General features: G+C 33.2%; 1 protein-coding gene across 7 annotated transcripts in view; it reads left to right on the top strand.

Annotated features, from left to right (window-relative positions):
• Nucleotides 1-19,660, top strand: part of LOC140063598 (RNA-binding motif, single-stranded-interacting protein 3-like) — a 199,200-nt gene that overhangs the window by 146,654 nt on the left and 32,886 nt on the right. The window contains exon 1 of one of the 7 annotated variants that reach the window (XM_072110005.1): nt 7,242-7,821. The exons of the other annotated variants lie outside the window; for them this stretch is intronic. Within the exon in view, the coding sequence (XP_071966106.1) occupies nt 7,744-7,821 (78 nt within the window). The 5' untranslated portion in view covers nt 7,242-7,743. Of the gene's footprint in view, nt 1-7,241; nt 7,822-19,660 lie in introns of those variants that run through there. 7 annotated transcript variants of the gene reach the window in all.

Below are 19,660 nucleotides of genomic sequence, written 5' to 3'. Positions count from 1 at the left end.
GAATTCAGCACTAACAGCATATGATATTCTTCAGTTCAGGTCATAATGTCATAATCTTTTTCCGTGTGCAAAATTCCAACGTATGACGTGCGCGTGGCGTTTGTTGTGCGGATAACTAACTCGTCAAAGTGACGAGTTTCATGTCTAGTTTAGATTCTAATGTCCAGTCTCAAAGTTGATAGATTTACAGGAGGGCTGGTTTAGGGAACGGGAGAAGTGTGTAGTTGAAAATTGCAAAATCTAAGGTCGTGTTCGTACGGTGGTTAAAATAAGCGCTTAATTTCACCCATGCCTCGGGTTATAAATTGAGCGTCGTTCGTACTTGAAATATTTAACCGCTTAAATGCTTAATCGACGAATCACAAACCGGAAATTACGTTTTAAGGTCAGTTGTCTTTACAACAACCTACGACCCCATTTTCGCACGCTAGTTTCGTGTGGTATATTTTTTACTCGCGATCTTTCTTTACAATAACAATTACTTGCTACCTTTTACACTGCTTATCCTTGCGACAAACCTTATGCCTCTTAACGCCGATAATCCTGCCGAAATATGCCTTCTCCTGACGACCATTATTTTACTCCTTGACGAAGAATTTGAGCCCAATGTTAAACCAGGGAAGAGTTAAATTTAACTCTTCCCTGGTTAAACGAAACACCACCGACCAGCTAGGCCTACCATACTAAGCGGTCTACACCAACAAGCAAGGACAGCACCAGCTGACGATCGCTCTCGAAGCGTGTATGGAAGAGCTTCGTAGGAGAAATGACGGGCCAAGGCAGCGAACGTTTGTATTCCGGTCGGACCACCGGTGGACTGTTTGTGTTCTAGAAAATTTCACAAATGCAAAGGTCAAAATTTGACACAACGCCTCTATCAGAGATTTATTATCCTCGAAGGCCGAGTATAATTGGATTATCGCTGAAATAACCTGCAAATTTGGTGAACATTTTGCCTCGAATTTCTTGTAGCCTGAGGCAAAAGTTAATTGGGTCACGCGAACGGAAATCGGGAATAAGCTGGTATTTTCAACCCCTACGAACAGGCCCTAAGTCTACAGTACCACAAGCACAATGGTGGCGCCAGCAGGGGGGACTACGGGGGATTTCCAGGCGAAGTTTACCGACGGTTATGCACTTGTCAATTGTACGCTACAGCAAAAACAAATTATGTTAATTTTTTCGTTTGTTTTTCACCAATTTTTTAATTTACAAGTAACCCTCTGTACCGTGGGGCACCTAAAATAAATATTTCATACATTACTAAACAAAAAAACATGCCATTTTTCCTTAGCCAACATCTTATTATAGCTAAGTTATTAAATTTTCAATATCCTGTGTGTCATGAACTTCTCACCACTCGGAAGTCCAGATGGTACGCACGCATATACTTGCGAGGTATAAACGGATTTCCCCGACAGAAAATGGTCTACGCTTGCGGACGCACCCCTGCCCCCATCCAAATAAAGGCAAAACAGACCACTTTTTTAAGCCTCTAGGCCTGATGTTTCCAAAGTATAAGATGCAATTTTTTAAGACCTGCAGCTCTAGTTCTAAACATTTTCTTAGCTCAGCCTCAACCATAAAGCTGGTCATAGGTACTTATAAATTTCATATTTCGAAGTACAATAAGTGCATTTTCCAGGACCAACAGCTCTATTTTTCAAAAATTTCTTAGGTCAGTCACAACCATGATAGGGACAATATGATGATATTTTGTTTCAAGTTTAATTTCGGGGACCTCCAACTCTATTTTTCAAAATTTGTTTAGCTCCATCCCAACCACGGTTGGCTGGTTCTGTAGACTTGTAATTTCGTTTCATAGTATCAAGTTTATGTATAATTGCAACTTCTGGGGACCTGCAGCTCTATTTTTCACAATTTTCTTACAGATCAGCCCAAGGCGCGCATTTACAATTTTTGCAACCCCCAGACAGCAACCAGCCTACGCCTCTGCGATAAACAATATACCTCTTGGCCTGTGAGTACGTTTTACGTTCGCGTATATTTTCTATGCTATAATTTACCCGATATAGGCATATTTTGAACTTTAAAGGTCACTGCATTTTCGAAATTGATAAAAATGGATTGAGACAGTCATCATGCATCGGTTTTTTGCACGCAGTGTTTTATTTATGCATTATAAAAAAAAAGTGGCTACCCTAAAACCTGAGTAAAATGACCTGAAATGATGCTAGAGCGCATTGCTCGCATAGCCCCCTCGTCGGGGAATGAAGTGGAAAGATTGTGCAGCAATTATCTATTGTTGGAATTCATCCATCCATCCATGGCTTACTGTACTTAGGGCAAACATTTACTATTCTACATTTTATTAGCATGCATAAACATTTAAATGTTTACTTTCTAGATAAACTACTACTAAAATGCTGCAGTTACTAGGGTTGATAAACTACCACTGGTTACCAAGGGCCTGATTATGTTTCCATGTCAACTGGTGGTACATAAAAGCATTCCTGTGAATAGGATAAGGAAACATAAATAAGCATTCTTTACAATCCTTTTTATTCCCTATTTCCTAATTGAAAGTTGGATGGACACAGCAGTTGATATTGGTATTGCACTAAAATATAATTTTATAACTTAAATAAATTTAAATCTTAGGGTCTGTTTCTTCTGCATATTGCTGAATAAACTGTTTATTTCAAAATAGATTTAAAATGTAATTTTTATATTTACTGCATTTCTGCTTAATTTCTGCTCCAAAATAACTGTTTAAATCATTGGGTGGTCGGTGACAAAAATCGGTGTCAATCAAATAACCGTTGTTTTGTTGCAGCTAAAGGTTACCCAGCAATAACCGGTTAAATGGCATTCTAACACCGAGTTGATTGGGTGTTTTTACCTGTTATTTTTGCGCTGCCATTTTTAACCAGTTACTAAAAAATTGTCCTGTTTCTGGCTCCCAAGAAATTGGGGTTAATTTGTTCACACCGTTTTCAACCGCTTATTTTTATGCAGCAGAAACAGGACCTATAATCTTCTCAACATCATTTGACCTTATGGTATGCATACCAAAAGAAAATGTATCAAAAAAGTTAAACTGAGAAAAAATAGAATTCTTGTATAAGGTAAAACAAACATTATTCCACATGCTTTAATAAATGATTTCATTGTTGATTTCTTTTTATATTTGTTTTTATACTGTTGCTAAAAAATCTATTTTTTCTCAGTTTGACAAAAAAATATGGGCGCACTGAAGTTAAGATAAATACTACGGAAATGCTATATTGTATTTTGCTTTAAATTATGGACAATAAGGCCAAAAAATATAAATCAATATCGATGAATTTTTTAAAAGTATTTTTTGGCCTAATTTTGGACAAATCTACGGCCCACACAACAAAAAAGTCTGTTTCTGGTGTTTTCCCCTATAGTATGAACATTAAAACACAACATGATGGCCTTTTGTTCTCATCATGTACCAAGTAACTACAAACACTGTCTTCAAGTCAGAAAATCATTATGGGCATGCCCAGAATCAGTGATTGATGTGACGTGTAAACAACTACTGAAATGTTCTATTTGACATGAGCATTTTTAAGACTACACTACTAAAAATTTGTTTTGGCAACTAGGTATGACTATATTATGCAACAGGTGAGATCATTGAGACTAGATTCATATTGGAACAAACATTGTTTTACAAAATATTTTCAGGTTTCAAAAGACAGCTTTTGTGATGTTTCTGATTGCCAGGCCAGGATTAGAACTGTGAAGTGTGTGAACCTGTCTAAACTATTTGATCCAGTCATCACATATGGTCATTATAATCTTCTACACTACACCTTCTACACACCTTTTTTCAATCATGAAATACCTTAGCACTTCAAAAAATTGAAAAATGTTAAAATTTATTAGGATCTGTTTATGCTTAAAAAATCAAAATAATCAATTATTCCTAAGTACCACAAACCACAGAATTGTCTGTGCTACAACTGAAAATTGTCTCCGACGTTAATCGGTTATCTGATAAACGCTTTTTAAGAATCACATCATCATACCCACAACGCAGTTCAAATTATGGAAGGCCAATGAGTTGGTTTGTTTACATCCATTATTCCTATCGCTGCCTAAAACTCTCAAATGTAGGATTAAAAATTGAACTCTTCCGTAAAAGCTATATTATTAATGTAAACCCAATCATTGTCAATTGAATATAACCCAATAAAAATCTAGGCCTACTACCACATACAACAGAATAATGATGTTATATAATAAGAGCATGTCGGTGAGCAAGTTTGTTTTCGCTGTTGGTACTACTCTACTAGCTAGGCTACATATCTCTACTGAAAATGAGCCTGGACGTGGGATGTAATGGTGTACTCCAAAAGTTAACGCAGAATCCTTTTTATTCCCCTGGAGTCTCTCGGTATAATTCTCCCCACAAAATTATAACAATCATGTTATCTCATCTCGGTCCATATCATCGCACATGGATTGATATTTTCATATTTTGATGTGATGCACCTACTTCGATTGATCTCTTGAAATGGTAAACAAACAAAAGAACCATAACTTTTCAGGTAAAATACCAGTTCTTGTCCAATTTGTATTAACAGATTCTGCCAAAAAAGGAAAGACAATTAATTCAGCAATGCGAAAGCGTCAGGCTAGGCCTATAGCTAGTGTACTGTGTTCATACGTTACCGCTTTTTACAAGAGGCCTACAAAACTAAGCCCAAATAAGCTAGGCCTACGAGAGAACTTTCAACGCAAGCTACTTATAGGTAGTACATAGTTTTTCTCTTTTTATCATAATTAACCTTAGAACGCACATATAAGACAAGAAATGACCTGGTTTCATGTTTTTAAAGTTATATATGCATTATTTTTACAAAACGTCAAAAATTGCAGGTCTAGTGTTTTTAAGTGAATTACATTGCGATGTAAATCCACAGAACTGACAAAAGCAAATACCGTACTGTATGTCAAATATTATTATGAAATTTGTATGTTGACTATGAATCTTTAATGTTATATAAATTATTTTTTCATACACATTTTTAATAACATAATATGGCCACAAAATGTATGCCTCTTTATATATTTTACTTTCGTTTCAAGAATAGTATTATATAAACATGTTTTTGTAAAATAGCTTAAAATGGATATGAAAGGGTTCCTTGCAATATCATTTTATTAGCTGAACATCTAAATCAATTCATTTTTAAGCTTGCCTCTCATACTAAATGTTTTGGACATTGCATATAGAACATTCATAAAAATTAAGATGGCGTGTCATTCATTTATTCATTTTACGGAGGTTTCATATTGAATTTAATTTGTTTATTTCTCAAGTTCTAATTTTGTGTGTGTTGTTTATTAACATTAAAAAGATTCATACAAAGTAATTTCTTCAAAATTTCAAAAACCTTTCCTATCCATTTTAAACAATTTACAATATTTTGTACAGTATATTTATAATAACATATGTTGTTCTTATGCATACCTGCCAACCCTACAAAATCACGCAGTAGGCTACCGATTTAGTCCCCTGTTTCTACCACTAATATTTTTATACTATTTTATATAAATAAATATATATTAAGTTCTAGATTTGAACTTGTCACTTTGACGAGTTAGTTATCCGCACGACAAACCATGTGCACATCATACATTACAAGATTACGTACAGAAAAAAGGATTATGTCATTATGACCTGAAGAAATTAAAATGTTAGTGTGCTCCCTATTTTGTGTATATACTGTATACACTAAATTTTGTATACATACATACATACAGTGTAGCATAGGTAAAATTACAGGACCCGCCTTTTTAACATGATGACATCATCAAAATGAACACGAAGATAGCAATTTCGGAAGAAAATAATCTCAGCAACAACATATTAACATGTTGAAGGGATTCGAATACGTAGAATATAGATGTGCGCTCTTTTAAATGTGATGAACTATTATCACGCAAAAGATGAAATCCACTTTTTATTCTGACGAGCTATAACAGATTGAAATTTACTGTAAAAATGAAAATAAGTGATCCCTGTTTTTTTAATTTTTAGACTTGATGATGTCATGACAATTAAATATTTTTAACTCATGCGAAAGATAATTGATTGACCTAGACAATATTAAAATCTCAGGGGAAATAGAATACGGATAAGCGAGATGCGCTTTATATGTGATGGACTACGACGTCACAACATTTGATTGTCAAAATAACACATGAATTCGTATCTACAATCCAATAGCTTCCAGAAAACATTTTAATAATGATTTTCACTTTTTATTCTGACGAGCTATAACAGATTGAAATTTACTGTAAAGATGAAAATAAGTGACCCATGTTATTTAAATTTTTAGACATTATGAGGTCATAGAAATTAAAATATTAAAAATTAAAATATTTGTAACTCATGCGAAAGATAGTTGATTGACCTAGACAATATTAAAATCTCGGGGGAAATGGAATACGGATAAGCGAGATGCGCTCTATTGAATGTGATGAGCAATAACGATGACATTTTGCGCATTTTGAAATTTTAAATGCGCATAATATGACTTAAATTTTCACGAAGTTTCATAAACAAATAATGTTTGGCTTTTAATCTATGATCAATCATTGAAATTCATAAAATCGTACGTAAGTCATGTTGCGCAACTCTGACGTCTTAAAAAATAAATGCTGCACAACTTCATATTATTATATATATATATTTTTTAGTTTTTTTTATGTAATTTGCCCACTTTTCTATCGATCGTGAGGCCAAAACAAATGGAAGACTCTTAACTCTTCAGCGAAAATACCGGGTTTCCCCCAATTTGTATCAACGGAGTCTGGTAAAAACAGAAGACAATTAATGCAGCAACTATACAACATCAGACTAGGCCTATAGCTAGCGTACGATGTTCGTACGTTACCGACGAATACCAGCTAGGCCTACACAACTAAGCTTAGCTAGGCCTAAACACAGTTAAAGTAATATATATATATTATTTTTACAAAACGTCACAAATTGTAGGGAATGGGTCTTTAACAGTAGGACTAGGAGTAATTTCTTTTATCACTTAAGTTTACAGTACCGGTACCTGAAAAAAGAGTGCTGGGAATTACACACATTATGGGGTAGTAAACCTACTTAATTGTACTGAATTTTATAGTGACTCTGGGCACCTTTACCTTGCTTATTGATGAAATACTATGCTGATTGTCCTGTTTCCATGTCTCCCCCCCCCCCCTCCCCTTTCGACCTATACAAGAAATATAGCCAGGCTATCTGTAACTATTGCAATAGTTATACCAGGGTCCGGGAGTTAAAATAGTAAAAGAGAATACTAGTATGTTTTAATTTCTAGATTACAGTAGGGAGTTTTCCAATAGCATGATAAAAGATATATTCAATTTCCTGATAAATTTCAGTAAAGAGCTTATCCAGAAATATTCAGGCTTAAAATTCACCTTCCTGGGTGTCTCTTTAAAGCCCACATGACTTGAGGAAAGTTTACTCCCAGCTGAGTAGAACACACATTCTCTTAGATCTCATTACTGTAAAATAACTGTTGTCCAGTCAAGTGAAACATCAAGAACAAATGCTGGCTTGCCTCACACAGGCTTACTGGCATACTTCACTTTGCAATTTATACACTAGTACGTACAGAGAAGGCTGTATAGTGGACTTGTTTATCATAGGATCAATTTTAGGTGGCTTATCGAAATCGGGGAGTTTCACTATATTGCTATACTACTATAAATATTCAGGAAAACATGAAGAATTTTGATACCAGTGGATTTGTATATCCCCAGCCTCCCACAGCAATGTCTAATGGAGTGTTACTTTATTCTGTAGGTTTTTAATTTTATTTTGTATTTAATACCTGTATTAACTATTTAAGTTTTTAATTTTCATAGTTGGGATATACATATTATTAATATAATATTAAAAGCTGTGTACAGTATATGCCAAGTTGTTGGTTTAATTACAACTTTTCAACATTTAAAATAAGACAAGTGCATAAAAAAAAGTTGTTTATCGTCCAATTCCCTACGTTCTTTTAGATCTAATTTAAGGTCACAAACTAAATTTAATGTAATAATAAATACTATATGGTCCTATTTATTGAGATAACTTTTTTTGTTAAAATTAAGACGATTCTAATAATTTAAGCGGCCCGCTATAAATCCCAACATGCATTGTGTGCGGATTGATATTTTGGTTTTTCTGTAGTTCACCCACTTTTCTATCAATCGTGACTCGTGAGGCCAAAACAAATGGAAGACTCCTAACTTTTCCACAAAAATACCGGGTTTCCCAATTTGTATCAACGGCAACTCAAAAACAGAAAGACAATTAATGCAGCAACTATACAACGTCAGGCTAGACCTATAGCTAGCGTACGATGTTCGTACAATCATTACCGATGTTTACCAGCTAGGCCTACAAAACTAAGCCTAGCTAGGCTTGGCCTAAGGACCAGAGGACATTCACTGCGAGCTACTTTAGGTAGTGCATTGTTTTTCTCTTTTTATCATAATTTACCATAAAACATACATTTAAGACTATTTAATGTTTTTAAAGTAATATTTATGCATTATTTTTACAAAACGTCATTGTGGATCATATTGAAAACAATCTTTCTATTGCCATAAACTAATAAACTGTTATTATTCAGTTTTTATCTGTTTTTGGATAATTAATTTAAAATGTCACCATATATAATGTGAAATGAATCAACTCATATTTTAATTCAATTTATGTCTTTAATTAAAAGTAACATGTTATCTTGTAAACATATGTTATAATATAATTATTATTTATGTGTCAGTTATTGTTTGATTAATTAGATTAATACCAGTAAATGTTAATGTACTGTATTAGGTTTACTAGAGAAGAAATGATAAACTGTCTTATTTTGTTAGAAATAGCCTACTACTATTCCCAAATCAGAACTGGTATGTTGGTGTTTTCCTTATCTAGAGACATATAATGCTGAAAGAAGAAAGTTAATTATAGCTAAAAAAAGAATACTGTAGAATTAAAACTCAATTATTAAACAATTAGTACACAATTATTAGTGAAATCAATTGACAAGACTGCATTTGACATCTTTAAGATTTTAGCAGTGTTCCTGTCATTTAACAGTTTTAATTTAATTGTTGATGCTTTTTAATTGATATTCTATTTAAAAATATAGGAAATAATGATTTGTAATCAATTATATTTTTTTAACAATCAGTATAAGTACAGTAAATATGTTGTGTAATGTAAATATCTGAAATAAATGCAGTCCTAAACTGTACATATTCCGGTTAGAGACTTTTCCCACAGTAAACAAAATTCATAATTTCTGACAAACTTAGGGCCTGTTTCTATAGAGCAGAGAATACGGTTTTGAATACCGTTCTTTTCAAGAACCGTTTTTTCTTGCCAGCAGAAATGGGTCCCCACAAAAAAGAACCGATCTTAAAAACGGTTTCAAAAACCCCAATTGATTGCGGTCTCGATCGCAAAGAACCGTTCTGAAACCGGTTTCCTCGGAGCAATTTTTAGCTGCAACACAATCGCGGTCTCAATTTGACCCCAAAAACTGAACTCTGCAGTCTGCTGCACTGGGACGATTGCGGTCAACTCGCAGTCAAACCCGCGCGATAGGACCTAGGCCTAAGTCATTTTTATTTCTCTAGATAGTGAGTATTTTATTTAACTAAAAAATGTTGACCGATGCCATTACGAGGTTCGTAAAAAATATGTGAAGGGAAGAAGATGAGGGGACTTGTCGGGAGTCGGAAGAAAGACTCACGTAGGCCTAGGCCTACATGTTTTTAAGAATATTGTAAAGCGTGTGAAAGCTAGACGAGTTCAACTTGACAATATCAGAGGGTGCGACGTACCTATACTTTAACCAAGGACCACAATAATGTTTCAGGTAATAATTCCCCCTTTTATGATGAAATGGATGCTATTTCTTGGGGATCGCGCTATACGAAAAAAAGTAAACATGACCTCGATCCAATCACGCTTCCGCCTAACGAACTGCATTGTGGTGTATATAATGACGTCATTCATAACGAACGCACATGGACGGAACCGGTTTTATTGGAGTAAAAATTGGGCTGCAACGCGATCTTTATTTATAAACAACAGCCGAGACCGGTTTCCAAAAAACCGTTCTTTTTAGAAACAGGCCCTTACTCACTATCAAACAATTTTTCATCTAAACACAACATTCGCCAAAAATGAGGATTGTTTTGACAATGATAAATTGACAGCCAAAAGAAAACAATGTTTATTGATCGTAGGATCTATTTCTGCTGAGCAGGAATAAACGATTATTAACCGATTATTTTTTAATCGATTATTTTTTAGTAGCAACGGTGCAAAATGACATAACCGATAAAAAATAACTGATTAAAAACACTCCATTGCGTGTGTTAACCGATTATTGCAGAGCAGTTTTTAGCTGCAACACAAATAGCGATTATTGACCACCTTTTGACCTACTGTAGATCAACTTGTGAGTATAGGCAACCCTCACTTACAAAGCATACTGTAGATTATCTTCTCCCAGACGTATGTATGCCCAGTCCAAGTTTCCAAATACCCAGTTTTTCAGCTCCCAAGCTGGAACGTTGGTTACCGTATGTTGCAGTAATTTTTAGCTGTACTGTATGTGGGCCAGGTCATTTTGATCTTAGGGAGTAATGCCCCAACCCTGAAATATGTAAATTACTATAGTTTAGTTGATTATGATTATATTTTAGTTCTGTACAGTAGGCCAAACTATATTTACACTAAATGTTTTCTACTGATTATTAAACAAAAATAATTGATAATAAATCATTATTTTTGAAGAAAAAACAATAATTAAAACTGTTTTTAATCAAGTTAAGCGGGCGTTTTTTGCAAGAAATATTTCTTGTTAAGTATATAATGATATTTAGCAGTTAGAAACTGAAAAGTATGACTATTACAATTTCTGTCACTCCAATAGAAGACTGTATTAAAATTGATTATACTTTCTACAGAATGGTATTTTATAGCTATGAAAATTGAGAAAACATACAGTAATTTATTTATGACTTTGATGTTAATCTTGAATATCATCTGGTGAAATATTTAATTATTTTAGACATAACATGGGGTTTAGCATGGGGCTGTTCATGTGATTATAAAATTATTATTTAATAAATTGACAGCAGGATAGAAAAGAACAATTACACATGTCAACTTGAATCGAGGTCACTTCTCTGTTGTGAAACTGTTATTATGATTGAATTGGCATATCAACCACTAAACCAGCTTAATGTAAGCTGTATATTCATTTATTTATAATCCATAATGTACATAGCATATATACAAATACGTTTGTTTGTAGGCGAGAGTTAACATTCATAAATGAGCAAGCTTAACATAGGCCAAATACAAATATCAATAAAAGGAATACTCATTTCATTTTTCCTTACTTGTTTCTATACTACTGGCATATGATTTTATAATGAAAATTGTCATCTTTATTGTATTCTTGAACTGTGACCTTGTGAATTTCCTATGAAGGATGGAATAAAGTTTATCTGTATATATGCCCACTATTACTCCCTCTTTAAAACAAACTCCCACCTAAAATGTTCACCCATTTTTTATTAATTTAAAATGTATTTAAAAACTCATTTAGCAACTTTCAGGATTTGATTTGGCGCTATATAAATATTTAAATATTATATTATTATTAAGTACTCCCAACAGAGTAATTAACAGGTAGAGTATGCTTATGATTATGAGAAATGTGTTTCTTATTTATAGTTAACCTCCTTTCCATTTTGGCTTTTGTAATATTTCTCATATCTTGTGGTTATCGAATAAAAGGATTTTCATACCACACAGTTGGTGGTTTACTTGGCCAAAAGATACAATAGATGAATAGATTTCTTGCAATGAAAAGACATTCTTTCACTTTATATTTCAAAGGCTTTCAACAAAACTGCCCACATATTTGTTGTACAGTAATTGTCAGCTGATAAATCAAGAATGTACAAAGAGTTCTTTTAATTATTTACTAATCTATAGACAATATAGCCCTTGAACTGTATACTAAAATAATTACAACACTCTTTATTACCGGTAACTAGATTTGAACTCGTCACTTTGATGAGTTAGTTATCCACACAGCAAACTCTACATGCATGTCATACATTTAAATATTGTGCACAGAAGATTATGTCATTATTATGACCTGAAGAATATGTTGTTGTTGAAAGTGTTGAATTCTGTCTATTTTGTGTCATATACTGTAGTATATAAATACAAAGTATCTGTATACATACATACAGCATTTATGTTATAGTATAGGTGAAATTATGGGACTGTCACGACAAATATGGTCCGGGGCCAAAATCGGTCCGGCCGGACCAGTTTTGGCTCTAAAGTTGTGGCCAAAAGCAGTCCGCCACTGCCAAAATCGGTCCGAATTACTAGGCCTATGATGCTGTTTTAAGTTGTTTATGCCTAGAAAAATATCCCATGATATATATAAGTAAGTTATCTTGTCGGATAAATACTATAAATAAATGTATTTTATCTAAAAACATGACTTACAGTAGGTGTTCACTCATATTTCAGCCTGCCACACACTCACATGAACGGGTATGAGACGCTGATATTGCCAGCCAGATTTTATTTTATGATTGAGGCCTTTTTCCTTCCTCAGCCTAATCAATATTGGATAATTGTTTTATAATGATTGTACTGAATTGATATTGATTGATTAACCATAAATTAGTAATAAATTAAATTGTTTTTAACATCATGGGGAAACGAAGATGTTAAAAAAACAAAAGAACAAAATGGATTCAAAACAGGCAGAGAATTAATTGTACACAAAAAACCTAAAAATTAGTAGGCCTACTAATTATTGATGAGTTACTACTAATAGTAATAATGATGATAAAAAATACAGTCTTAATTTATAATATTAAAATAACAAATAAAACCCCGTAGTTTTCAATATAATGACTAATCATGGCCTTTTTAAATGATATATACATTATGACTCATTTTGCGCACCATATATTTGCAAGATCGGACCATATTTGGTGGCCAAAAACAGTCCTACTGCCCGGACCGATTTTATCCAGGCCGGACCAGTTTTGGCGGCCAAAATTGGTCCGGCCGGACAGGTTCCGTTTTGGCAGCCATAAATGGTCCCCCGGACTGATTTTGGCAGCCAAAACTGGTCCGCCTGACCGATTTTGGCCCGGACTGATTTTGGTGTGACAGGACCTGCCTTTTACATGATGACGTCATCAAAATAAAACATGAAGATAGCGATTTCGGAAGAAAATAATCTGACCAACAATGTATTAACAAGTTAAAGAAATGTGGATATGTTGATTAGAGATGCGTGCTCTTTTCAATGTGAACAATCATACAAAAGATGAAAATCTAACTTTTCAAATTTATCTGGTCATATAGTGACATCAATTCATATCTACAATTAAACAGCTTCCAGAGCACGTTCCAGAGTATCACTTTTCATTCTGAGGAGCTATAACAGATTGAAATTTACTGTAGAGATAAAAATAAGTGACCCACGTTATTCAAATTTGTTGACAATTACAATTTTAACTAGATTTAATTCGTCACTATGACGAATTATAAGTTATATATGCATTGATTTAAATAAAGATAATTGATTTTTAAAAGATATATTGATGATTGATTTTCTCAGATTCTTTAATTATTTATAATGTATGATAGGATCTTGCAATAACGCAAATACAATAGCCGGTATCATAATCCGATCAAAGATCCGTCTGCGTATAATAATGTCATAAACCACATTTGTTACATAATAATAAAGACAGAAGTTACTTTATATTTAGATTTCATTATAAATCATGTGTATAATCTATACACTAAGAAATAAAATTGAACAAACAATACGGATGTTTCCCAAGGTGATCTCGGTACCTTGAATGCCATAGACCCCATTTACATTTCATCGACGATTTCTTAGCCGGCCCCAAGTCGGCCTGAAGCCCGCAATGTGTTTACACTTACCCAAAAAGCCGGCCTCGGGCCTCTACTATTGTGTTTACACTTGCTCTCACGGAAGTGTGCTCGATGATACGATTTCGCTATATTCACGTCATATCCACTCATGTGCACCCACCAACCCTCTTAAAAAGTTAATATTATTAAACGTTGTCGATCTACACTAGGCCTAGGCCTATCGAAATTTAGCCAAAAAAGAATCAAATAACGGTATTTAATATGGATCAAAACAATTGTATTATTGCTTTACTACTAATGTTTGCGTCTCGTTTTCTGAAGAATAGTAGTAGATCAATACGCTTTTTTCGCAAAACGGAAGACATTTTCGATCGATGACAAACAATGCCATGCAACGAAGCGTAACCAACAGAAATAACATAGCGTTTTCAGCCTATTTTCTGAGGACAAGTTACTCCGTTAATTCGTAACTCTTCAACGGACAGCCGTATGGGCAAAATTTTTCTTTAAAGATTAGCCTACATAACTGTGTGATTGAAACAAATTAGAAAATTTGTTTTCACTTCTTAAAGGCCATCGAAAAAAAACACCACAGTGTATAAGCATAGGTGTTGCATGGTGTCCTGAAATCCCCTGAAAACGCTATGTTATTCCTGTTGGTTACGCTTTGTTGCACGGCATTGTTTGTTATCGATCGAAGATATCTTCCATTTCGTGAAAAAGGCGTATACATCTTCACCAATTTAATTTCAATGAAGAATTCCCGTTCATCAGCAATAAGTTTCGTAAACTTTAAACTATGGTTGACCCAGAACGTTCATTTTATGACCGCGAGTGTTTACACTATACGAAGTGCCGGCCCGAAGCCCGCAATTGCCGGCCCGAAGCCTACTCCAGACTAGGCTCAAAATTGAGCCGGCTCGAGGCCGGCTCGGTTGTTCCCAGAGTGTTTACACTTGGGCACTTTTGGCTCGGAGCCGGCCTCGGGCTCGCTAAAAGCTGAAGTGTAAATGGGGTCATAGACACGAGCACAGACCACTGAGCCACACACAACTGACTAAAAGTTGTAGAAAGATTCCTCGGTGTATTTACTATGCAGTAACCACTTTAATGAAGATAGATTATCACATACTGCAATGAATTATAATTTTTTACTATGATGACATCTTTAAAAATTGTTAAAGAATGATGCACTGTCAAACTATATACTTTTAACTTTGATATATGAACATTTTAAGGAAGAAAGTTAATGTTAAGTTTGTTATTTCGGCCTAAGAAAATGTCATTGTTTGATTGTCGAAATTAATTAAGAAAAATTTAATATGCAATTAATGATGCCTTAATCAACTTTTGTTCTCTTAATTTCATAATAAATCATACATATGATACATACACTTCAAGAAAATGAAATGAAAAATAGGTGTTCTCAAGCATTCTGACGATCTATATTAATTTTAGTATATTTTCCCCATTTTGTTAACTTACACGTGCCTAGCCTGTCACATTTGACATGCTCGTATAATGCAATTTCGAGTTGAAAAGTGAATAAAATATGATGATATTATTATTAAAGAAAGGTTGGAAAACAGAAATCGGACATTAATGTTTAATACGCAGTGCGGGTAAAAAAATCTGCGCACTCATGGCAATTTTTTGCCTGAAATGTACTCCAAATTTCATCAAAAATAAATTTGGACAATTTTGAAAATTTTAAGTGTGCATTTGCATGCGTTATATAAATTTATGCACGTAATTGTTTTGCCATAAGATGAAATACTGTAGTGTATGACCTGAAATTTAGGAGTACCAAATTTTGTTTACTTGTGATTCATACTTGTGAAGGTTATGATTACAAACGTGATTTCGTTAAATCGCGCATAGACCGCATAAATTTTGATTGCGCACCGTGAAAACATAACCACATCGATTCCCGGCCATAAGGAATAAACTTTGAAAAATTGACTAATAGTAGATGAAACTGATATCATGATAATTGATGGACAAAATAGTGCTAAGAAAAGGATAAATAAAAAAAACTGATATACCAAGTTGTACACTACATGATTCAATCACATTATATTGGTTCAATGGGGTTTGCTGGGTTTTTTTTAGGTTTACAGGGTTTAGAAATACCCTCTAACAACACATTTTATTGATATTTCCAATGTTGATATAAATTACTTTAAAATCGTAAAATTTGTTTACATTCTTCACATGGCAAAATATGATAAATTTCTGCAACATTTTAGGCCCTATATTTTAAAACAATTGTGAAAATGAAACAAAACCAAGCATTAAAAAATGTATTATTGTTTATAACAATTTAAATATTAATCCATCCTGGGCCCGAATTGGACATAAACAAGTACAACCTGGGTAAAAGGTATTAAAGCATCAACTATCCTCCAAAAACTAACTGTATTATTGAATTAATTACCATTAAAATGTTGTTAAAAGCTAGTCTTGCCATTGTGAATAATTTGTAGGCCTACATCTTGAATTATTGATTTAACATCTTATTTTGACTGTTACAATTTTTCTCTTGGATTTCTTCCTTCTACAAGAAATACATTTACAATCAATGATTCAATAATTTAACATATGCAAAGTTTGCAAGTAAACTTTTGAGAAATTAGCATCAAATGTACCCTGCATAAAGACACCTGGAATTTGTGATGTTTTGTAAAAATAATGCAAATAAAAAATTAAACCAGGCCATTTCTTGTTAAAAATGTGGTTATAAGGTTAATAAAGGTTGATAAAAAGAAAAAAAACAATGCACTACTCGCTCACGTCGAAGTTTTCTTGTGGACATTTCTAGGCTTAGCTTAGTTAGGCTTAGTTTTGTAGGCCTAGTCGGTAAAGAGCGTTGTCTCATTGCTGAATCAATAGTCATCCTTTTTTGGCAGAATCCATTAATAAAAATTGGGGAAGACCAGGTATTTATTGCTGAAAAGTTATGGTTCTTTTATTTGTTTACCCTTTCACGTGATCAGTGGTTGTATTAAATCACAATATGAAAATACTGATCCTCATGCGATGCATGTTGGGATTTATAGCGGGCTGCTAAATTTATTAGAATCGACTTATTTTACACATTCTTTAAAAAATTATCTAAATACTTATTTAATTTTAGAAAATAATTTTAATGTTGAAAATGAAAAAAAAATTGTAGTTGGTTGCTTTCTTGAAGATGCTTCAATTATTATAATGCAATTATTTTGTTTATTTCTGTGCACTGTTCTGGGTTGACCAATTAGTATAGGGGTTTGGTCTTTCCTTGCCTTTTATATTTCGGTTTGTCTTTTCCTTTGTATTGTATGCATGGCAGAAATTGAATAAATAAAAAAAAAATATCACAATAGGTCCATATAGTATTTATTTTTACATAAAATGTAGTGTGTGACCTGAAATTAGGTAAAAAAATGTAGGTCTAGTGTCTTTAAAATGAAAACAATAGCAAATCCTGCTTAAAAAAGTCAATAGAAAAAAGATAAAATCAACCAATTGTCCGATTATTATGATGACCTATAATTTGAAAGTTTTTATGGAGTCAATCATAGGCTATCAATTGCAATTTAGCTACATGTTTCCAGAATTTTTAAATTTTATTACATTAGACAAGGAAGGAGTTTCTTGACAGGCTTTCTAGTACATTCTTAATATCAATTTATTGGGAAGTTTATTAGAATATTATGTTGAAAAAGGTAACAAAACTATTGACACTGCACTTGTTCAAATTTGATTAGAAAGTGTACTGTCAGGTTATCTACCTTAAATACACAGAACGTTTTGATATTTTGTAGTAATAGTATAATAAATACAGTAGCATAGGGTCAAGTGGAAAAATCAAAGAGTTATTTTTTTATTTTTATATAAATTTTTGCCAATAACAAAACAAACAATTTGAAAGGAAAGACCAAACAGGTACTAAACATTTGCAGCACTATTTTAAGGAGGTTGCCCAAAAAGTCCAGGGCTGTAGACACAGTTAAGGCAGCTTCCACCATCCCCGATGAAAGGTACTGATACATTCTAATAACTGTAAGATTCAATTAATGCAAATTAATTATTATCAATTAATGCTGCTGCTATAAATGTATTGAGTAAAATGTTAAATTGTATTATTTTGAATAAAATCATAAATAATTCAATCTACAATTACAACATCTAAAAGAAGTTGATTGCAACATCTAAAAGAAGTTGATCAATTGCAGCCATTTTTGACATTGTAAAAGAAAGTTTACTTTTAAATGAACTTATAGACAAATTTAAAGCCACATTGCCTGCAATTGTCGACGTTTGTTAATATAATGCATATATATTACTTTAAAAACATTAAACCAGGACATGTCTTGTCATGTCTGTACATTTTATGGTTAATTACGATAAAAAGAGAAAAATAATGTAAAGTTTGCGTTGAATGTCATCTCATGGACGGTCTTTATGCCTAGCCTATCTAGGCTTAGCTTTGTAGACCTACAGTACAGTAGCGTGTAAACATCAGTAACATACAGACATTGTAAGCTAGCTATAGGCCTATCCTGGTTTTGTCTAGTTGTTGTAATAATTGTCTTTCTTTTTTTAGCAGAATACATTGTATTTGCATTATATATTATAAATATAAAAATTAATTATCTTTATTTAAGTCAATTAGTCAATGCACTTGACCTATAACTTATCATAGTGACAAAATAAATCTAGTTTTATTGATTAATATCATTATGTCAGTTATTTGTCCAAAAAATTGTCATGTTTTATAAAAGCTTCCAAAGTACATCATTTCTGACTGGAAAACAGTTGAATATTCTTGCAGTCTCCCGTTGTTCAGTTGAATGTCTTGATTTGTGGTGGTAACAATGTATGTTTTCTGGTGGTGTAATCCTAATTAGAAAGAAGTAAATATGATTGCAACTTCATCCTCCTTCTAGGCCTACCTAGCTACAGTATAGGCCTAGTCTGGCGTTGTTAGATTGCAGAAGACCCAGTATTTCCTTTGAAAAGTTATGGTTCTTCCATTTGTTTTGCTTTCGAAATCGATCGAAAAAGTTGGTAAATCACAGAAGAAAAATTCAAATAGCAATTTATAGCAGGTGCGCTTATATTATTAGAATCGACTTATTTTTCACATTTTTAACCGTTTAAAAGAAAAAAGTTATCACAATATGGTCCATATAGTATTTTTTTCTTTATTAAATGTAGTTTGTGACCTTAAATTAGATCTAAAAGATGTAGGGAATGGAACTTTAACCTTAGAACACACATTTAAGACAAGAAATGACCTGGTTGAATGTTTTTAAAGTTATATATACTGTATACATCACAGGCACAGAATAAATTCTAAACCACCCGGTGATATACTGAAATTTAATTAATTAATTAATTTGAAACGATAAAGATGAGGAAATCCGTGAAAATGAGAAAAAGTCCCCCAACCAAGACTCGAACCCGGAACCTTCTGCTTGATATGCAGATAATAGAAAACACCAGCTGTATCACTGAAATTGAAAGCCCTGGTTGAAAAAGAAAAGCTAAAGAATAGTACAGAAGCCCAAAGGCGCTATTTAATTTGTTTCCTTGACTATATTCATTACCATTTCAAAGATCATTCCAAAATTTCTTTCTTAAAATTGTGCAAATATTTGCTTGTTTTTTAGAGTCTATGAGTACTGTACT

This window comes from Antedon mediterranea, chromosome 1, assembly GCF_964355755.1.
Source record: "Antedon mediterranea chromosome 1, ecAntMedi1.1, whole genome shotgun sequence".
Lineage (NCBI taxonomy): Eukaryota > Metazoa > Echinodermata > Crinoidea > Comatulida > Antedonidae > Antedon > Antedon mediterranea.
Note: the sequence above shows the minus strand (reverse complement) of the source record. Positions and strands in the feature narration are given on the sequence as shown.